This window comes from Eupeodes corollae, chromosome 2 (genome assembly GCF_945859685.1).
Source record: "Eupeodes corollae chromosome 2, idEupCoro1.1, whole genome shotgun sequence".
Classification (NCBI taxonomy): Eukaryota; Metazoa; Arthropoda; class Insecta; order Diptera; family Syrphidae; genus Eupeodes; species Eupeodes corollae.
This window is the reverse complement of record NC_079148.1, coordinates 87,318,323-87,340,482: the sequence shown is the minus strand read 5'-3', so window position 1 is coordinate 87,340,482 and position 22,160 is coordinate 87,318,323. Positions and strand designations below refer to the sequence as shown.

Genomic DNA, 22,160 nt, shown 5'->3' with positions numbered 1-22,160 from the left:
TTTAATGCCAAATTGGTAAAGAAGGCATCTTTGGTACATCAATCGGAAGACATAGCCTACACGATATCACATCTGGAAACGGACTCAAGCTTATCGACTTCCTAGCCGAAAAAAACACGGAAGGCACTACTCTAGCATACTTGGCGTTCGTATACAGATCAGCCAACATAGATTCCGACCACTACCTAGTTGGTGCTGAACTGAAGTCTTAGGCGAACAACAACCTCGAGGAGAAGATTCAACGTTGGAAAACTGCAGCAAGAGGATAACGCCAATGCATTTGCCGACCGAGTATCCCTAGAGCTTGCGAGGAACCCTACAACGGACGAGATGCGCCCAGAGACCCACTGGCAGCTTTGCAAAAAAATCCATCAGGAATGCTGCAGAAAAGGTGCTAGGTTTCTCACACCCGCCACCAAGGACCCCCTAGTTTGACTCCGAATGTGCTCAGGCAAACAAAGCCAAAACGGAGGCATACAGATTGTGGCAGCAAAGGAGGACACGGTCTTTCCTCCAGCTCCACATCGACAAGAGAAGGGATGAGAACCTCTTGCTCGGAAGAAATAAAAAAGCCTATGAACAGCGTGAAGTCGAGAAGATCCAGGAATGTTTTTTTAACAGGAAACAGGTGCGAAGCTTTTATAGAAGAGTCAAAAAGAAAACAACGAGATTCACTAGCCGCCTTGGAGCCTGCAAAGATAAGGAGAGAATTACCGTAGTCGAGACGCAGTCAATGCTAAAAATCTGGAGAGATCATTTCAACCAGCTGTTTAATGGTGATGAAGTCAACGATTTCCCAGCGAGCAGCTCCATTTGTTTGACGATCTAGAGTTTCACCCACCCAACCAGAGTGAGATCAAACAAGCTATCACCAGGCTTAAGTCGAACAATGCGACCAGAGATGACGGTCTGCATTCGGAGCTTTTTAAGTTCGCTGGAATTTATCGGGTAAGGAGCATGCACCAGCTAGTTACTAAAATTTGGTCGAAAGAAAGCATGCCGAACGAGTGGAACTTAAGCGCCATCTGCCCGATCCATAAAAAAGGTGACCGCCTTCTCTAAGCCAACTACAGAGGCATTAGCCTTTTGAACAAGATCTTTTCCAGCGTATTATGTGAACGCCTGATCGCTGTTTCTTTGGCCTAAGCAAGCAGTTGAGAAATAAAGCCCTATCGCGATGTATCAAAGAGACACTGTACCAAACTTTAACCCATGCCAGTCTTGCTGTATGGTGCAGAAGAATGGACCCTCTCCCAGGCGGATGAAAGATCTCTTGGTATCTTCGAGAGGAAGGTTCTGCGTACGATTTATGGTCCGGTTTGTGTCGTAAGGCAAAGTAACATATGGCGGAGAAGATTTAATCAGGAGTTAATCGAACTGTACAGCGACTTGCCACTGGTGAAAAAACTGCGTGTTCAACGCTTAAGATGGCTAGGGCATGTCGAGCGAATGATCATCGAAGCTTCAGCCCGTAAGGTATTCAACAATAAGCCTGAGGGAACAAGAAGCAGAGGCAGGCTTCATCTCCGGTGCAGTGATCAAGTTGAGGCCGATGCACGTCAACTTGGTAATTTCTATTGTTAATGGCATACTTTCATCATTGCAATGAAACAAACATCCTTTGATATCAATTCAAAAACACTTTTTTAAGTATCAAAAGATAACCCTAGTATATAATAAAATTAAAAAGTTTATTAATAACGTTTACTTCCTCTTAGCTTTAATTACTATGTACTCTTTTTAAATTTTCAACACCATATAAAATAAGCTTTATAGAATATTCAAACAATGTGACTTTAACATTATTTTAAAACGGCTCGTATCAGACAATGCAAACTAAAACCAAAAATGAAATGTTCGTCGTATAAATATTTACATTAAAATTCATCGTGTGATTCTAAATTTGGAAAAACGAGTGATTGGAACTGGAAGTTTTTTTTTATTTTTACAATATATTTCAGTGTGTTTGTGTTTCATCCGGCAGGGGAACACAAACAAAACACACAGCGTAAAATTGTATAATTGTTTAGGTGGGTGTTCAATAATTAAGAATATATAGTTTTTAGTTTTCTTAAACGAATTTATAATTTTATGTGCGAACAATAATTGAAGGTCGTATTTTATTTTTACAATAGATGAGTCAAGTCATTATAGTTTTATCAATAAGATGTCGTTTTATGTGATTATTATATTTTTTTTTTAAATTTCACCTTCTTCAAAAAATGTAATAATTTTAACATTTTAAATAAACCAACAAATAAAGAGTGTACAAACTGTATTGATGTACACTGTACTGCTATGCTACCATGGTTGCCCATTCAATTGAGGTAAAATAATGAAATTAGAAAAGATTTTTGGGAGCACTTTAAATAAAGGTAGATACTTAATTTCTTGTTAGATATGTACAGCAAATACATATAACGCACCTGACACTTATAAACATCAGCAATCACAACAAAAATGTGATTGTCACGTTCTAATAAATTGTTTTTTAATAGACGTGAATTATCGAAAGCTTGCAGAAGCTTAAAGATATTCATTAAATTATCTTTTTCTTTCATGAAAAGAAGAAAGTTTTGCTATGATTAATTAACTTTATTCTTTTAGCATATATGTACATATACGAGTATAACAACAAATGTTGATTGCTTTGAATTTAGTTCGAGTGATGGCCACATTTTAATATCAAAAACCTGACAACCATAATAATCACTTTAGCCGATTTAAGCCAAAACTAAACGATTTTCATTCGCTTTAAATTTAAAAGAAACTTAGAAATACATCACTAACATTCACGCATACGTAATTTATGTAAGTTAATGAGATTTAAAATTGATCTAGAAGCACAACATTTTACCTCACATTCTTATCTAAAAACATTATAAATTAAGAACCTTCATAAAAATGATGTTGGGTTAAATAACTTATGATTCCGCTTACCGGTATTTTCAACAAATAAGTAAGCTAACGAAACTCATCACAATACCAAATAATAAACCTGTTAACTTTACGAATACAACTGAATTAGGTTAAGTTTTTAGAAAACAATCAAATATACACATATTGAGTATTGATCATGAAACTTATATTCTTGTCAAAGCGACTGGCATTGCTTTAAAAACTTTTCTCTCCTTGTATACAAAGTTTTCTTGTATTTATTAATACATATCTATACAACCATCATGTATCTTATTGTATTTAATTAATTCACACGTTACACAGAAAAAAAAACATCAAGTACATATTTATTAAATACTAAAAGAACAATATTTATTTTAACAAATAAACACTGGTGCACTTAAGAACGTGCTACGTGAGTTTGTTTTTGCATTTAAACATTCTGTTAAGCACGAGTCTTCTAAAAAAATGTTTTGATGAATTTGTATAAAGTGGAAGATTTATTCATAATTCGATTTGCTAAAAATATTTGTACAGACATATGGCAGTTCATGGAACTAAAATGCGAAAAAAAAATAACATAAAAATCGTTTATTCTTGTAAACATCCCCCATATACCTTAACATTGAAAGTGCGAATCTAATGTACAAGTAACAATACCCGTGTTTTGTTGGAAAATTTATCCATAGTATAGTAGGATTTTACACGAATAACAAAAACAATATGCATGGTATGAATAACACCGATAAAAGATCGAGTAGAATCTTACTATGGATGGGTTTTTGACATTTATACGAGATTTCGTTCTCAAATGTTGGTGCGATTGATATTGCATTTGTATCTAGATGGCTGTGTTCGTTGAGTAGTTGTGCATTTGGAATCATGTGTGTTTTCCATTGGGACTTACTGTTGATATTACTTTGTTTTGTTAGTGAAAATGGACTAACTGGGGTTATTTTGCAAGATAAATAAGTTTTGCTATGTTTCCACCAAAGGTATAAACATCAGTTAAGATTAAATAAATCTTTTTCCACCGCACAAGAATAGTGCAAATAGTGTTTCGATGTTTTCGATGTGTGAAGTGCAAGTAAGATAGTTTGATTCGTTTTAAACAATGAAGAACTGATAAGTTCAGCACCATATAAGAATACCTACTCCATGTCCATTTTGTTTTTTGTAATTTGATTAAAATAAAACTTTATTTTTGTCCACAAACATGCAAATTAACTGACAATAATGCATTATCTGTGAAACCAACTCCTCCATACAGGTTTTTCTTCACAAATTTTGATTCGACACCGATCCCCGACGGGATTAGAGTCGAATCAAGCTCATTTGAACTCTATTCATGTATAAAAAGAATTGCGGCGAGCTTCAAGCTCGCTTCAGCACCACATGTTAATGTAGTAATCTACGAACAAACCCCCTTTTTGAAGCAATTGTTAAATGAACTTTTTTCATAGAATCTCAATTTCCAAATGTTTTCTTACCATTTCTTCTTGAAAATTGTCCATTTGATTAGTTTTAGTTAGTTTTTTTGCTAAGTTAATTTTAACTATTTATTTTTACAAAACATTCTTTTATTTGTGTTTTTTATTATTATTTTGACAGATCATCTTTCAGTTGTACCAATTTCTAAATACAAAAATCTGGCTACTGCGGATCGTTTTGTTGGCAATTTCTCACTGTACTATAAATGGAATTCCAAAAATTCCATATAGTAAATTCCATTTAATGGCGCACAATTTTAAACAATTCAGTAAAAAGTAAAATTAATTTTTACCAATTTACTAAGCTTAAAAGATGATTTACCTAATTTTAAATAAATTACCATCTCTTAACAATTTGATCAAGTTAAAGTCACGGAATCGTTACTTAACAACCTAGTAATGAATAGTAGTAAAGTAATCAGGTAATTTTTTGCTGCCAAATAAGCCTTTCGAGTTTTTACCTTAATTATTGCGTATAAATTCTATAAATCTATAGAATTTGTATTTGATTTTATATAAATTTAAATTTGCAATCCTTCCTTTAAAATTTTTTTAATCTGAAAACAAATTTAACACTTTGTTTACCTAGTTAAGTACATCTAAAATACATTTTGTTCGTTAGTATAAGAAGGCATAAGCACTGACCTTTTTCTATTCAGCGTTTATAATCTTGGCTGTAAGAGTAAAGATTAATCTAAACTTTTGACTTTACAAATTTTTCTCAGTGTACTTAATTAGATGGAAGTTATCTATGACACACATAGTTCATAACGACAAAACACCCATTTCCACCCCCTTCTTTTTATTACAGACGAACCGATTTTTAGGGAACTGTTAATAACAATTCTACATCATAACATTTATCTAAACATTATGTAGTTAAACGCATTAGAGTATACCTAGTGTCTATCTAATTTGAATTTTTTTGAAAAATTGAATTCAACAACAAAATTAATACGCGTTTCGATAAGGTTTAGGTATTGAAGCAGGTGGCTCAGTTAAGTAAAAAGAAAAAAAAACTGTTTAAATAATTTGTATTTACCTACATTTCATTTGGAAATTGAGTTCTAGGTGTATTCATTTAAGGCCAAGAACCCGTAGGTATAGGTAATCCAAAATCCATATATAAGGGGGCTCAGCTGCGGGTTGCAATTAGTATTCCGAGTTTTAACGTTTCGAGACTAATCTCTTTTTTTCATATAAGAATAACAATTCAAATAACTTTTTTTTTTAATTTATTTATTTTTATAGTATCACCGAATTCTATAATCTGCTTTAAGATAATATAAAATATGAAATATTCACAAAATTCACACACAAATGAAATTGTTTGCCCGCCCTTACATTTCACTGTCCATGTTGTGCTTGTGACGTTTATACCCGTGTTATTTATAAACACAAAAAATACACGCAATTAATAATCCGAACGCAAGCGACCGACGCGACGCACGATAGAACCGTTAACTTATCCACCGGAAGCCAAAAGTAAACTGAAGACTAAACTTGCAATTCAAAGTGGAGAAACGCTATGAAAACGGATTTCATTCAATGTTCTTGTAAGATAGAGAGACATCGATGCCGCCGTCTGAAGACTGAACTGACATGAGAGAATTTTGTTGTCTGCTCAAATGACTAAAGGTACGAGAGGTTCATTGTTTAAAGTTTTAAGGTAATGGAACAAGCAGATATCCATCCACCAGATACACAGGGAAAACTAACTTCATATAAAATATATGAAGCTCTAAAGGCTAGTTGAAGCTTGAAGTTGGGGCTCTTGCTACTTTGTATAGCTTTTGTTCCAAGTTCACTTTATTCCGGTTGTAGCCATTGTAGGCATATGAATTGGAATTCATATACAAAGTTGTAGCCAAAGATACTTAATTTACCGTGATGAGAGTCTTTAGTACGTTTCAATCTCTAAAGCTTGTTTTGTTTACAGTTTTGTATTTGTAGTTTTGAAATTGTATCCATGAAGAGAAACCAACAAAAAACGTTGCGGTGGGCTCTATCGGCACTTTGCAAAACAACAACAAAACAGTGAGGTGAAAAAGTTTTGTTTTGAAAGCGAAATGTTTATCTGTTCTTGAATTTCGCTTTTTTAGATTTTTGTTTTTACTTTTTTGATGATAATATCAGTTTAAAGCTTTACTTTTGTTGTCATTATGTTGATAAAACCAATATATAGTTTAAAAAAGCATGCTTATCATTTTATTATAACTAGTTCATTAATTTACAATTCTCACCACGAAATTTTAGATTATTGTATCAAAGACGCGTTCAAAGAATCATTAACTTAGTTTTCGATAATGAACGGTCTAGATATGCCTTTTTCCAAAAAATTATGATCCGTATCAAACCAATTGAATAAATTGATTATTATTAATAAAATAATTAAATAATAGTTTGGATTAATTTTTTAATAAGTTTTAAAATTAAATTAAAAAAAGAGTTATGAGCGAAAGGTACCATGGTTCTAAAATTCTTGATTAATGGAAGCGTAAATGTATTTGTTATCAAACAAACTAATACAACATACAAAAAAATTTAAGTCTAGTGACTTACAACTTTTAATGATTCCTGATAATTCCTGTGTTTTAAGCCGAACTTCTAATTTAAGAAAGCAGTTTTTATGTCAAAAAGCCGTATAAAAAACTTTAGATAGCACATGCAGGGATAGAATCGTAGACCTCTGGTATGAAAATTCTACACAATATATTAAAAGAACACCAAAAGTTAAGAAAAATTAGTCACTTATATTATAGCAAACCTGATGATTCAGTTCCAAAAAAAAAATATTGACATCTATCACACAATGAAAACATCAAAAAGTCACTCTTTATTCCTGCACAACTCATTAATAGATAATGTAATCGACATGAATATTTATTGTTGCCGTAATGGCTTTTCTGACCACTTACAGGACTAAAATTACATTTTTTGAATAACAATATGGTTTATGTTCCGACTTCATAAAAAATTTTTTTTTGTAGTACCCGTGGCATGATGGTTAGTGCGTTGGACTGTCATGCAAGGGGTCTTGGGTTCAATCCCTGCCTGTGCCAGCTTAATTTAAAAAAATAATTTTCGCGGGTACTGCCTCTTGCGAGGAATTGACAAATCCTTCAAGAGTAATTCTTGTCATGAAAAAGTGCTTTCTCAAATTAGCCGTTCGGATTCGGCCTTAAATTGTAGGTCCCTTCCATTCCTGACAACAGTACTCGCACACAGGAATGGTTGAGAGTTGTAAGTCACTAGGCCCTGGTTCACAACGGACTGTTGCGCCACCCCATTTGATTTGATTCATAAAAAATTATAAGAAAACTTGAATTTTTCCCGAAATTGCCACTTAAATCAAGTTATCATTTTACAATGCTATTAGCTTTTTCATATAATTTTTAGTTCTATTTTTAGTATTTTAATTGTTTTTAAGAATTTTTTGCACTTTTCATTCAAAACAAATTTCATCGTGTATGAGTTTAACAAAAATGTTTCGATTAACATGGGTTAAAAGACTGAAATTGCAATAAGAATGCTATATTCAAATGTCGAAACTGTCAAGTGAAATTTTGTCCTTTAGTCTTTTATATTAATAAGTGAAAATATGCATTTACAAGTCTTGGGTTACACTTTCGTACATACATTTCCAATAATACTTAACCAGTTGCAGCAGATAGTGGGTTAGCAAATAATTTAATAATTTGTTTAATTTAATATTATTAAATTTAATATACATTTACAACTTTTATTTTTATTGAAATAAATAGGTAAACTTGAGATTCTTTTAGTTAGAATTGTTCTGTTTTTTAACGCGGCCACGAAACTTTTAGAATGAATAAATTTTATTGGTCTGAGAACTAAATGTTACGAGGTGTTTGAGTTTTGCAAAATTTTACGCACACTTTCTAACATTTAGTGATGAGTAGCTCGTAGAACTAGGAAATATCAGTCTTTGATTCACATCTAGTTAAATTGAGTATTTTTGATTAAGCTCACTGTAGGATTTTCTAGGTGCGAATAAATCTCAAATTCTTATTTTTTTACTCAATAAATTGCAAAACACCTAAGTACAACTTACAATTTGAATTGAATTTTAATTATATTTTACCATATAGACTACTTCTTCCTATTTCTAGTGCACTGTAATACAAACTTGCGGTATGAAGCTCATAGTTGTGAGCTGTGAATTACGAATTACAAAATGTGAGTTTTTATTGTTATAGTTTTCTTTAGGGCGGGTTAGAAGTCAAGATAGGGATGGTTTAGAACGGTCTACATAGTATATTTAGATATATCTCATATAACTTCTAATTGTTAGAAGTAATGCAGACACTTTCATTCTTGACTTAATGTACAAAACAAAAATGTTCAGCAAATGTTCTATAAATCGCGAAAAGCCAAACGCCAAACTTTACAAGCTTAATGCCCACTCTTTTTTTATAATGGGTTAGCACCCCAGGGGGTTTTTAAGTACCCTTTATATGACAAATATACACTGTTAGTATTACGAAAGATGTGAGCTTTTGAAAAGAAGTGTCGGTCAACATTGTTATCTCATAAGGACTGGAGATTCTTGGGACCTTTAAAAGAGTTGTGCTTATATGTTTATAGCCGTTTGACTGAATTGAAACAAAATTAAAATCCCATTATTTTTACTTAACAACATTAACTATGGTGTATCGTATAACACATTGTTTTAATACCAAACTTATATTAGAAATTTGTACAAATGTTTCCTTTAAAATGCTAAAAACTTTCACATGAATATTTTTCTTCAATTGTTCACAATATAAATTTAAATTGGTATTGTGAGGTGCATTTGAATAAGAAGTAATTAATTTATAAACATTGAAGGCAAATACAATTATTGTAAATGATCAATTAATTTGTGATTCTAGCTAATTTGAAACTTTTTGACGAAATTTAAATTTAAAATTGCAAGACAAAATTTTTTCAGCTTTAGGTATTGGTAACCATTGACAATACGAAAGAAAATTCACAAAAGCCACATTCACAAGAGTATTCACCACAACGAATGTTATTCACCTCTATGGTTTCATTCTCTTAATGACTAAGCAATGCTTTTTTTTTTTTTTTTTAATATTTACTGAAACGAAAAAGTTTAAAAGGAACAAATTAAATACTTTAATTTAAATTGCAAGGAAATCGTTATCCGCATAGGAAAAAACAAATTTGTTTAGATAAAAAAAATCAAGGTTGGTGTTAATTTTACAGATGTACAGGTAGAATTAAATCATAATTCGAAATGAAACGAAAACATCACCTCAAGATTTTCAATTAAAAATGGATCTCATGGACCTCTGTGACCAGATCGGTTGACACCTTGTGTAATTATTCACCATTTAAGACGTTTTAGACTTTAATAAAATATTTCAACAACAATCTTTTCTTTCATTTCCAATATACTTGTACTTTATAGAATACTAGCGGCCCGTCCCGGCTTCGCACGGGTACACTAAATTAGAAAAAAATTGGATGCTTATCTTAATGCCTCACTGTACACTACGTTGGCTGTGGTATTTGTAGGTGGCAACAAAACGTCTTGATTTTCAGCAGATCCTACTCGAGAAAGTGCCACATACTATTGCCGTGGGAAAGCACTCTTTCCTTATTTCGATGCCAACTATGGAAAAAGTTTGTCCCTGGGATTTATTTATTGTCAAGGCAAAGAATGTTTTTAAAGGGAACTGTAACCTTTTAAAAGATATAGGCAAATCAGTTGTTATCACCGGGATCCGCCGAACATGTGCGATTTGACCGGTCACGGACCCGTAATGATGGTTGCTACAATCACATTATTTCTTAATTATTTGATCAATAGCCTTGTACCATTACACATATTTGGAGGGCTTAAATTTCTTAAAAGCATAACAGACGTACCTATTTGTAATTTTAGTTCATAGGGTGGCAAGCCAGCACGATTGAGAGAATTTAAAAATTCCTGTGGGTAGTGCATTGTGTTATTGATGTTACACATGGTTTAACAGATTTGTAACATTTAAAATCACCTGCTACTTTTTCAATAATAATTTTGTTTATCTCATTTACTGAGTCGTTTCTGGGTGACAATATCGATCTCGAACAGAGCCAATGAAAATTTCTTACTTAAAGATTGTTGATGTCGGGATAGATTATGTCTATAAGAATTTCTAGACTGTGAACAATTTGAGCCAATTCAATATCCAACTTGCTTGGGAGCTCTTTGCAATTGGAGTTGTAAATTTTCCGTCTCCTAATTTAAGTATATTTTCTGAGAAATTACCACCGCGGGTATTGCATAAATGTGCTCTCATATTCATGCGCAAATTAAGAGTTTTAATTGATAGCCAAAAAGGTGATTTGAGGCACACTTTATAACGTCGGCATGTTTACCTTTTGTTACAACTGGTAAAGTTTGGAGAAAGTTTTCAGCGAAAACAAAAGTTACGCCACTCATCATATTGCATGAGATTCTTATATATTTTAATGTGTGGTCCACTGCTTCTACATGTGCTTTATGGCTCATGGTGCACTAATCCCAAATAATCGGACCCGACATACAGACCGTTGATCTTAAGAAACCGCCAACGGTAATTTAAACGTAGAGTGAGCCGTTTTCAAATCATTTAATAGCATTGCAGCAATTCCTGACACTGTCAGTGCTTTTCTTCCGGATAATCGTACTTTTGACAATACTAAATTGGCAAGAAAGGTTTTACCCGTGCCACTGGGCGTCCAAAAAAAAAGTTGACCACTGTTATTTTCCACACATTCAATTATAGCATCGTACGCTATTTTTTGATTTGCCACTAACTTGGGTCCATTGGAATTGACAAATTGTGACAAATCGTATTTTATAATATTGTCGAACATTTGTTTGTCCTATCATTAATACTCTTCTCAGCGTATGCGATAAAAGATATTTTATAGCTAATTTTTTTGCACCTTCGGTTGTTTCAAAAGGAATTTCTAAGGATTTTTATAGTAATCTATTATTAAATATAGCCTATGTTACTCAGTGATAATGTAACTTTCTAATGAAAAAAGAATTGTTAAAATCGGTCCAGTACTTTTTGAGTTTATTCGTTACATACAAAAATACAAATCTTTCCTATTATAATATAAGTATGTAGATTTTCCATTCATGATTTATTGATCAAATATCACAAGAATCAGGATAAACAATTGCATTTCAAGACCTAGCAGAAAACTTGGTTAATGACTAAAAGCTAAATTCTAGTAGTTCTTCTTTAAACTTCGTTCGCTGATATAACTTTTTATGTGACCTATATATTTTATTTTATTGATTTGTTTTTGTAATCATAATTTGGTCAAACTTATTTGTCTTCCGTCGTCGTCGTCGTTATCGTCGTCTTGTCGTTGCGTGTGGCTTTTGTGTATAAATTATGTCGGGATATCTTATAAAACATATCTTAGGAACTATAGTCTAAAAGGGTAGGCAACCCCTATAATTAATTCTCAAAGGTGTGTAAAATGCGATATAATAAATCTATTTCAAAATGAAATATCAATGCTGTTTGGAAAGAAATAAATTTTGTCACTTAGCCAAGAAGATGCAAAAAATGACTTGAAGAAAGTGTTGTCAACTTTCAATGAAATCATTCAACATACTTTAAAAAATTTGTTTATAGATTTTTCGAAATTCGTTCCTGTTTGGATGGTATCCTTTAGAGTTAACATTTTTTCTAATACAAATATAAAGTTGGTTATGATTGTATGTGAACAACTTACCTAAATCGCTATATAGGGTTGTATTTGCTGCAATGTCTATTGGGCAACCATCAGATTCTTCGGTTTCTTCACAAACTGTTGGTGGTCCATTCCAAAGTACTTTAGCAGGTTTGCGGACACGGTCTAATCGAACTCGTGGATATTCATTGAATAAAACATCTGTAAGCTGTGAGAATAAAATTTTAATGTTTTGTACTAATTTCTTAAATAATTGAAAATTATGTGGATTTATATTAAAAATTTACAAAAACAAAAGTCCAGAATCTCCGCAAATCACACTAAATTTGTACCCTCATATTATAGAACTTTCTCATTAAAATGTATCGTCATTTATTGAATTATTTTTATGATCTTGATGATTGGACCAAATTTTTCTTTATTAGAAATGAGGTTTTCTATTCAATATATTCTACACAAAGGTCAAATGTAAAAATTTGTTGAAAATTTGGTGCGATCTGGGTACAAAACGAAAACGTTACTTAAAAATAAAATGATTGCCATGCCCAATTTGTAATATTTACCTCTTTATTGGGAGTCGCAGGAAAAATCTACATTAGGTGCATTTAATTTGTTAGTACATTAAGTTTTAATCCAAAATTGATATGTTTTTAGTGTGAAAAGAAAGTTTTAAGAAAATACAGAGAAAAGACAGAAAAAGAGTATTACATTTGTATCAACTAACTTACGAGGTGTGTTCAAAAAGTACCTGGAATTTATAATTTTCGCGGGTCTGGAGAGTCCAAGAGTCAAATTTTGTTGGTATTATACATGCCCCTAAAGTATGATGCAATTTTCAGGTTTTATTCACTGTTTACTTTGTCCGTGGTAGTTTCTAAGGCTCGACGTGTTTTTATGAGCTCAGCGATTTTTGCAAAATTCTTCCCAAAACTGCTGAATTTTGACCAAATAACATTCGCATGAACATCGCTCAGGAGCTGTTAAATGACGTCAACGACGATCCAAGTTTGCTTCAAAGGGTCATAACCTCATAACTGATGATGAAACATTTGTATACGGTTATGATGTCGAAACCAAAGCACAATCGTCCACCTGAAAGCATCCAACGTCACGAAGAGCGAAAAATGCACGTCAAGTTCGATCAAATGTGAAAGTTTTGCTTACTGTTTTCTTCAATTATAAGGGCATAGTGCATCAAGAGTTCTTTCCACAAGGTCGTGAGGTTAATAAGTATTACCTTGAAGATATGCGACGTTTGTGTGAAGCAATCCGAAAAAAACGCTTAGATTTATTTATATACAATTCATGGCTTTTGCACCACGAAAAAGCACCTGCTCACTCGCCGTTGTTCGTAATTTGTTGGCCAAAAACAATACCGTAGTCATGGCCCCAACCTCCATATTCACCAGATATAACTCCGTGTGACTTTTTTCTGTTTCCAAAGTTGAAGAGACCCATCAAAGGACGGAGTTTTTCCTCGATTGCAGAAATAAAGGGTGAATCGCTGAGAATGCTCAAGGACATATCAAAAAGTTAATATCAAGAGTGCTTCGAATATTGGAAAAACGCTGGTTCAAGTGTATTATATCTGGGCGCTACTACTTTGAATGGGACCACATTGATGCAAACGAACAAATAAATATTTTTTGGAAAAAAAAACGAAAATTGCAGGTACTTTTTAAACGCACCTCGTATGTGTTTAGGTATTCTTAATTCTTAAAAGTAAAATATTTTAAATTACCGAAATTTCTTCACTGCAATATGCAGTAAATGATTGCTCATCTTGTTGGAGTACGCAGTAAAGTGGACCCCACGGCAGCATGATGTTTTTTCTAGAAAGTTCCCCTTCATTTTCTGAAAAAAAAAAATAAGGTAAATTAAATTCTTCATAAAAGATGCGAAAACATGTATGAGATACATATATGAAATTATCACCATATTGAGAGACTGATCAATACAGCGTTATCACTTCAATTGAAGTAAATCTACTTATTGTTTTCTAATAAATTAAAAATCTACTTCCTACTTCGCACTAAGTCTCCTTCATTTTTAAGATCTGTTTTTCTACCTACTTCAATTTTAATAAAAATAGACTAAATCTACTCTTTTTTCCCTTATCACTCTTGTTTGTCTTAAAAGTCTTAAAACTTTCTAGAGAATTAAAAATGCTTGAGTATTTCCGTTTTATTTAATGTATTCTAGTGTTACCCTTTTGTCATTTTTACTTTCGACAGATAGGACCTGCATGGTAAGTTTTGCATTCGTAAACAAATTCGAAATCGATATTTTAATCAAACATGACATTACGATGGTAGAGAAGTCGAAAAAAATGGGTCCCCCGATTTTGTCTGTATGCCTTTACAGTTTTTTTTTTTCAAACTTAAAAATTGATGATTCGATTTTTTTAAATAAACCGATAGATCTTTTTTTTAATTCTTGCTAAAATTTGTGTTCTTAGTTTGGCTTCTTTCAATATAAAAACAATATTTTTTTATTGCTCCAGAAGGGTATCTTAGATAGAACCGTTATTTTGTTTTTAAGTTTTTTCAAGAACTAAACCATTTTTTTTCTGCCAAAAATGTCATTCTTTTTATTTTTAATTTAAAAACAAATATTATTTTTTACAACATTTAAATGCAAGATGTCTAATAATAAAAATTAAAAAATATTTTTAAACTAAAATTCAAAAACGATTTTCAAACACAAATTTAAAAATTAAGGTTTTCTTGAGAAATTAAATGACATTTACATTTTTGAAAATAAACTTTTTTGCAGGTACATTTTAGTTCTTAAAATACAGGAAATAACAGTTTTAAGCAGACTTTTTTGAATACATGAGTTCATGCGAACCAGTCGTGCATTTTATTTCTTTTCTGTTTGTTAATTATTTGTTATTTGTGTTAAGTTGAGCTCTAGTGTTATTTTGGATTTGAATTTTTGTGTTCGAAATGAAAAGATATTTTTAGGTTGTCCAAAAACAAAGATAAAAGGTTTGTTGCTATACTGAAACTGTATTACGATTACACTAACTATTTCTTGTAGACCTCGACCTTTGCAATTAAAACATCCTTAAGTCATTTTATTTGACCAACAGGAACCCAATCTTTGCGTTTTCGTTGCCAACAACCGAGAATTTATTTAAGAAATGTTACATTAACATATTGAATTACATATATGATATGAAGGCTTAAATAATTCTAGTTTTTTTTTTCAATTTGTTTATCGAAATAATATAATTTAAAAATATGTGGAATAATATGAAAAAGTTAATTTTTGAAATCTATTTCCACTTTTTTTTAGGGATGAGAATGTGAAAATTAAGAGATGTAAGATTTGAATATCCATAGTACTCTCATGAGTAGAAGCTCTTATAGGGCTTTAGAAACTTCTTTGGTTTTGGTGTCGCAAAGTGGAGGGATTCACGCGAACGAAATGATAATATTATTTCATTCCCAAAAGCAGACAGCAGAGTAAGGGTGATAATTAATTTACCAGCCAAAAAGTCAACTTAATTTCCTTCATTTTATTTGAGTCCATCCTTGTATATCTTTTTATATAAAGAGATTCCATAATTGAATATTTATTTGTAATTATTCAATGCTTCCATACGAAGGTCGATGGATTTATATACAAATGTGAAAAACGCGCATAGTGCAAGAAAAAATATATAGATGTCGCTCTTTTCGGATTCCAATATAAGAGTGCTATGGTTTTCATATATAAAGATTTTCATTTGCAAAGCTCGAAAAAAATAACCAAGACACAAACCGCTTACAAACAATCTCGAGGTGAATTTGCGACGACTTTCCGCAGAACTACTCGAAAAGGTTAGATGGTGCTGTTGTGTGGTAGAAAAGAAAACTATTTTAGCTCAATTTAGCGCAACAAAGCTTCGAATATTTTTCGGAACAATAAAGGTTTGTATCTGCATTACAGCTACAACTACGCGAAACTTATAGATGGGACATTCGAAATTGACTGTAAGTTCAACGGTTGAAACGTCCAGCCAATATCAATTTGAATGCACCTTAGTTCACTCATCTATGCTATAGCCAGATTTGGAAGATGTAAATATGAAAGCATCCAAAGAAAATATTATTTTATTGGCTTTTTCACCTCAATTGGAATGGTCGATGGTGAAAACATTTCTTGTAGTTTGTAAATAAAAACCACAGTACTCACATGGTGGAAGTCGAATAGGGCAGCATCTAGATATTTTAAGTGGAATGTCTAGTGGAGAAATTTATTTTCAACCGGGAGACTTATAAATGTTATAATTCGAAGCAGACGAAAATAAGGAACGATTCTATTGAATTAACGAGAGTCTGAGTACATAGGGAAAACACATTTGTTTCAAGGAAAACTCATAAAATATTTAAAAAATGACGTTTTTCCTTTGGTTTTATAATTCGTTTTGGTTACATACGCTAAACTGTAGTCTTCCTATACAAAGATGATAAAACAGCATATCTATATTAAACCCCTCTAAAGTGTATCACCATTGAAATTATTTATTCAAGTGTGAATTATGACTTATGATTAGTCATTTAACCCTTTTTGGAGCTTTGGAAAAATGTTAAATATTACTTTTTCTTTTTTTTTCAAAAGTATGCTTCGGATCCCTTCGAACCAAATCTCAGCTTAAATTAAAACTTAATATTAATAGGTACCTGAGGCCATAGAAATCCCTCAGACAAGTATAACTTGAAGTCAGTTACAAAATATTATTGACAAGTATTCTAAACTTCAAGCCACTAACGAAATCTTTCAACAAATCTTGCAAATTGAAACTCAGCCAAATCCACCAAATACCTACTAACACCGATACTAAACGAAATAATTACTATCCGTATCCACATATCTGTTGGTGAGCAAAGCAGACTTGTTTATGTTTTTACGAACGCAATACAAAACATTCTGTCAATAAAGCTAAGAAGTTGACGTAGGGACATGGCTTTTTACTTCCCCTTTCCCATATAAACCAAAGGAACAAAAAGTTCATTGACCTTGGTAAGAAATCAAAGAGAATTGGAAAACTTTAATTGTTTGCTTACTCTGCTCGCTGCTTATGGAAATGAAAATACAATTTTGCTCCCGCTGCCGTGAATCTCTCTACTTCGCGACACCAACGCCAATGATGCGACATGTGGTCGCCCCAAAAGGTTCTGCTCATAAAATTAGTAAGGTTTTTGTAAACGAATATATACCTTAGTATATATCAAAAGCTCGAAACAAACAACCATAGACACAATCTCAGGGTGAACTTTCAACTACTTTCTGCACAACTACTCGAAGTTAGATGGCGCTGTTGTGTGGTAAAAGAAAACTATTTTAGTATATTTGGTACAAATTCGAAACGAACATTTAAATTCTGATGTAAGGGTTCGTATCTGCACTACAGCTAGAACTACGCGAAGCATATAGATGGAGTAATTCATAGGCACAATAATTGAAACGTTCAGCTAATAAAAGTTTGTTCGAACGCATTCATCGTCAGGGTTAGAAAAAGAAAACGTATGCATATGAAAACACACAAAGATGAAAATATTATTTTGTTAGCTTTCTCACCTCAGTTGTAATGGTCAATAGTGAAAACATTGTTTGTATTTACGACTCCCATGTCCCATCCCAACCGGCGCAAAAAAGTTGTCATATGGTGAACATGAGTGATGAAAATATTATTTTGTTAGCTTTTTCACCTCAACTGGTATGGTCAATGGTGAAAACATTATTTGTATTCACGACCCCGATCCGATGCAAATAAAATTGTGAAGTGGTGAATAGATCTTTTTAAAGATATAACGGCATGGAATTACAGATACTTTTTGTATACCAATTAAATTATTTTACCTCGAAATGTAATTCAAACTATATTAATTTTTAATATGATATTTTGTATGGTGCATTTGTAAAAAAATCATAACGGAGAACAAGAATTATGAAGTATGTAAAAAACGTACTCTTTGTTTGCGATTTGTATTTTTAATTTATTTCTTATTTATTTGTACCTATTACATATTATTATTACATTAAAACGATCTCACCTCATATTTAGTAAAACATACACTTGGTAGTTCTCTTACATTATGAAAATTGTGCCAACTAATGCAAACCTAGAATTTACCAGCATTTGTGTGGAACAGTTTTGACAAATCCAATGACTATCCAATTCTACGAAAATCCTTAAACCCTTAAAGACACCTAAAAAACCACCAGCCATATACATAACTTTAATGTATGCGAGAAAAATCGACATTGAACCAAAAGTGGTTATGCCCGAAGGAATCCATCAACACTGCACTTGCTGATTTTAAAAAAGATTCAACTCCGAAAGAGGTATTCTTCAGCATTTTCATGAATTGATGAATCCTTTCATCAGAAATTAAAAAAGGCTTTCTAATGATCATTCATTATTTTTGGAAAATTGTTTAAAAACCAAAACAACTTATACTAATACGATGATCTTACGGTCATGTAATTGTTTTTGTTCAATTTAAGTATGACAATAATAACAAAGAGTACCTAGTATTTTTTATTTTTGTTTGTATTTAACAATAACTTTATATCTTAAACTAAAATATCTGAATTGTTTATGCTATGCGAGAACAAGGAGCTGTAGAAGCAATGCTAGTCTTTGACGCTGTAAAATGTTCGCATTTGTTGTTTGAAAGCTTAAGCACCAGTTTATCCAATCTTATCGTTTATAAACGATTACGCAACCAATTACCAATGACTTGTTTTTAATTCAGTTCAAAGAAGAAAAAATACAACTATGAGATTTAACGTGGTGCTAAAGACATCATATCAACAATTTATCCAGAAGAAATTGACAATATAAAGATTGTGCAGCTTTATAAATCCTAAATCCTGCTGTGGACCGAAATAAAAGGCATAGTAAGTTAAACCTCGTTTCTGTTTATTTATTCATACTAGCTTTTAAAATATCTAAGTAACTAGAAACTGGGAGAAGCTAAGCTAAATACATTTGTTAGGTGTTGCGAACAAAAAGTTGTTCTCGGTGAAATGTTTGAAAATATGTAGTTTAGTTGTTGTTAACTGACAAGATATTGAATTTACCAGACATAACGGAATGGATATAATATAAACTTAAGACCACTTGGAAACTTTATCTATGCCTGTTGGCACGAGTATGAAAGGTATATAAGTATACGTACACTACACATGGGTGCACTGGAATTTATAAGGGCTCAAGGTGTATTGTTTTTTAACTTAAAATTTGTAGTTTAGTTTAGCTATATGTACTCGTTAAAATAGTATATAAAGTATACAAACATTTTGATAATTATAGCTAAAAATCTGTTGGATTTGGCTGAAAGCCGAAATAATGAACTCGAAATTCTTTTAACACGGGGCAGACATCAATAAAACAAAAAAAAACATCTTCAATTTCATTACGGCGCTTCATAAAATAGGTAACTCAGTATAAAATTGAGGATTAAGAGTTTTCCTCTTAATCGGAAAATTACGAGTACGTTAAAAAATATGTAAGTTCTTTCATTTAAGAACTGATTTAACTTGCTATAATACAATCTGTACTGCGAGTTATAGCTGCCTTCATGAAGTTTTTAAAATATAATGTTTTTGTACATTCTGTTTCTCGTTTTCTTCAGCAATTTTTTCTGTTTTGGTTTTAGGGATTCCACGTGCTCTTCAGTTGTACCGCCAAGTTTACTCCACATTCTGACGCCAGTTTCTTCTGTTCTTAAACACATCCTCCTTCATTTGACATTTAGTCCATATGTACTATTGTTGGTATTTTCTGCTCATTCATTGTTAAAACTCACGTTACGTACGTTGAAATGAATCTTAGCAATGTCCAAATAACATAGGAACACCAGAATCTAAATGTAGCATACATGTAGTAAGGCAAACTAGGGCTCATTCTAAAGAACCTCCTAATAAAGTAACGTAGGAACTTCTCTACTGTTTCGTAGGGTCGGAATCCCCAAGCTTGTGCTCAATAGTTGCATGTTTTCCGAAATGCATTACTTCAACCCTAGGGCTTGATCTATCGATCTGATTTTTTCATTATGTAACGAATTCTTGAAATTATACACTTTATACAGGTTTATAACCTGAAATGAGCACCAACTTTGATTTGAAAATTTATTTTTCATTTCAAGTGTCATTTTTGCATTAAATTTTGTGTCAAAAAAAGTAATACTAAGTTTTTATTTCAGTTCACTACAAGAGGGTGGGTTTTGCACAAAGGCAGAAGGAAGCCGCCATTTTTAATTCCATCAAAATCTTAGTTATTCGGGATTCTTTAATAATAAACCAATTCAACTATCAAAAACGGGATACTTTCGTTTGGACCATTTTTAGCCAAGTATCATACTTAGACTAACTAACCTTATCTTTACCAATTTTGTTTTTAAGTTCTTAAATCAATTACGGAGCATTAAAAACCCTCTAATGACCCTAAAAAAAACGTGTTAAATCAAAAGATTTTAGTGGTTAATTGTGATCACAGTTTTAATGAATAATAGGGGCATGAAACTTTTCTTAAAAAAATGCGATAATTCTGTTGTGTAGTGAATTCAAACAATTATAATTCAAGTAATTGCATGTTTTATCTTTATGCTTTTAAATGTCAAAAATGGCATTTAAAGTATAAATTACAATTTAAACCTTTTGCTAAAAAACAATACCGGATGATTCATCTTGAGGTTTGAATTTTAATAGGCACTTTTGAAAGATTACGCTTGACTAATTTGTCATTTTTGTTCGAATAGTTACCACCTACAGTCTTATTATTCAAAAAATTATGATCCTAAGAAAGGACTAAGGTTATTTTTGAATTATGACAATCAAAATGAACGAAAAACTGTCACAACAAAATTTTCGAATTGAATTGAATCATCTTACACAGACGGAAATCTCGATGATAGTCTAGACTTTTAAGAATTTGATAGTCGTTTATCATCTTAGCCTACCAGTGGCATGATGGTTAGTGCGTTGGACTTTCCATCTTAAAAGGCTTTCACTTTTTCCCCACAATTTAGGAAACGGAGCTCGAATCAACAGAATTGACAATTTCGTGATAAAAACTCGTTCAAGAACACATGTCTTCGACCAAAAATTTAATTTTCGGGACCTTCTATCCGAACGACAAGTATTTTGAGAGTGCACGCTTGGGCGGCTTCCTTCCACCAGAGGCATTCCTATTTTTATACAGATGCGGTCTGATACAGGATAGATTGGCAGTTCCGCTAATCTACCACGTCAGACGACGAACCGTGGATAGGCGACTCCTGTACAATCGGGACGTCATGGCACAAGGCGAAGCAGAGCTACTTCGGTTTAGTTGGGCTGGCTGGTGAAGCAGGAGAACCAGTTTTGGTGGCTTCAATCGCCACTTGATAGTGGTTTTTAAGCCTTGGCCGGCTTACATACTTGCCTTATAGTTTTAGGGTTTAGATCAAGTAGAATAGGCATTGTGGTATAAACAAAAAATATACAAACAAATATAAAATAAAAAAATAATTAAAAAAACATGGAATAGAAAAAAAGAGAACAAAAATGAAAAACAAAAAATGTTAGATAGTTAGATTTTCCGCTGTGGTTGTTCTAGTTTTAAGAAGTTTATAGGTAGTTAGTTTAAGTTTTATTTTAAGGACCTTATTTTAAGTAGTTTTTAAGTAAAAATAAAAAAGATATTGAAATTACTTTTTTTTAATTTTTTGATAAATAAAATGAATTACAGTAACATATATCTTAGGGCCGAAAGGTATTAGAATTAAGTATTATCGATTAATCAGAGTGTCCGTATGTGACCAGCAAGTTAATTGTAAGTTATGGTTAATTAAGTTAGTTTTATGAATTTTTGTCTAGCTTTAAGATAGTTTTAAGAATTAATGAATAAAAATGAATTTAAAAAAAACTTTTAAAAAAAAGTGCGTTGGACTGTCATGCCACAGGTCTTGGGTTCAATCCTTGCCTGTGCCATCTAAAGTTTTTTCCATGGGTATTGAATCTTGAGAGGAATTGACAAATCCTCCAAGTGTAATACTTGTCATGAAATGTGCTTTCTCAAATTCGCCG

The 22,160-nt window shown here is 32.2% G+C and overlaps 1 protein-coding gene across 4 annotated transcripts in view; it reads right to left on the bottom strand.

Moving 5' to 3' along the window:
* The window catches only part of LOC129946235 (ras GTPase-activating protein raskol), a 193,089-nt gene that overhangs the window by 127,328 nt on the left and 43,601 nt on the right, over positions 1-22,160 (bottom strand). The window contains exons 2-4 of one of the 4 annotated variants that reach the window (XM_056056354.1): positions 13,837-13,949; positions 12,659-12,685; positions 12,138-12,303 (exon numbers count right to left, since the gene is read on the bottom strand). In XM_056056354.1, coding sequence (XP_055912329.1) covers positions 12,138-12,303; positions 12,659-12,685; positions 13,837-13,949 — 306 coding nt within the window. Of the gene's footprint in view, positions 1-5,430; positions 6,046-12,137; positions 12,304-12,658; positions 12,686-13,836; positions 13,950-22,160 lie in introns of those variants that run through there. The other 3 variants (XM_056056355.1, XM_056056357.1, XM_056056356.1) reach the window with 3 other exon arrangements.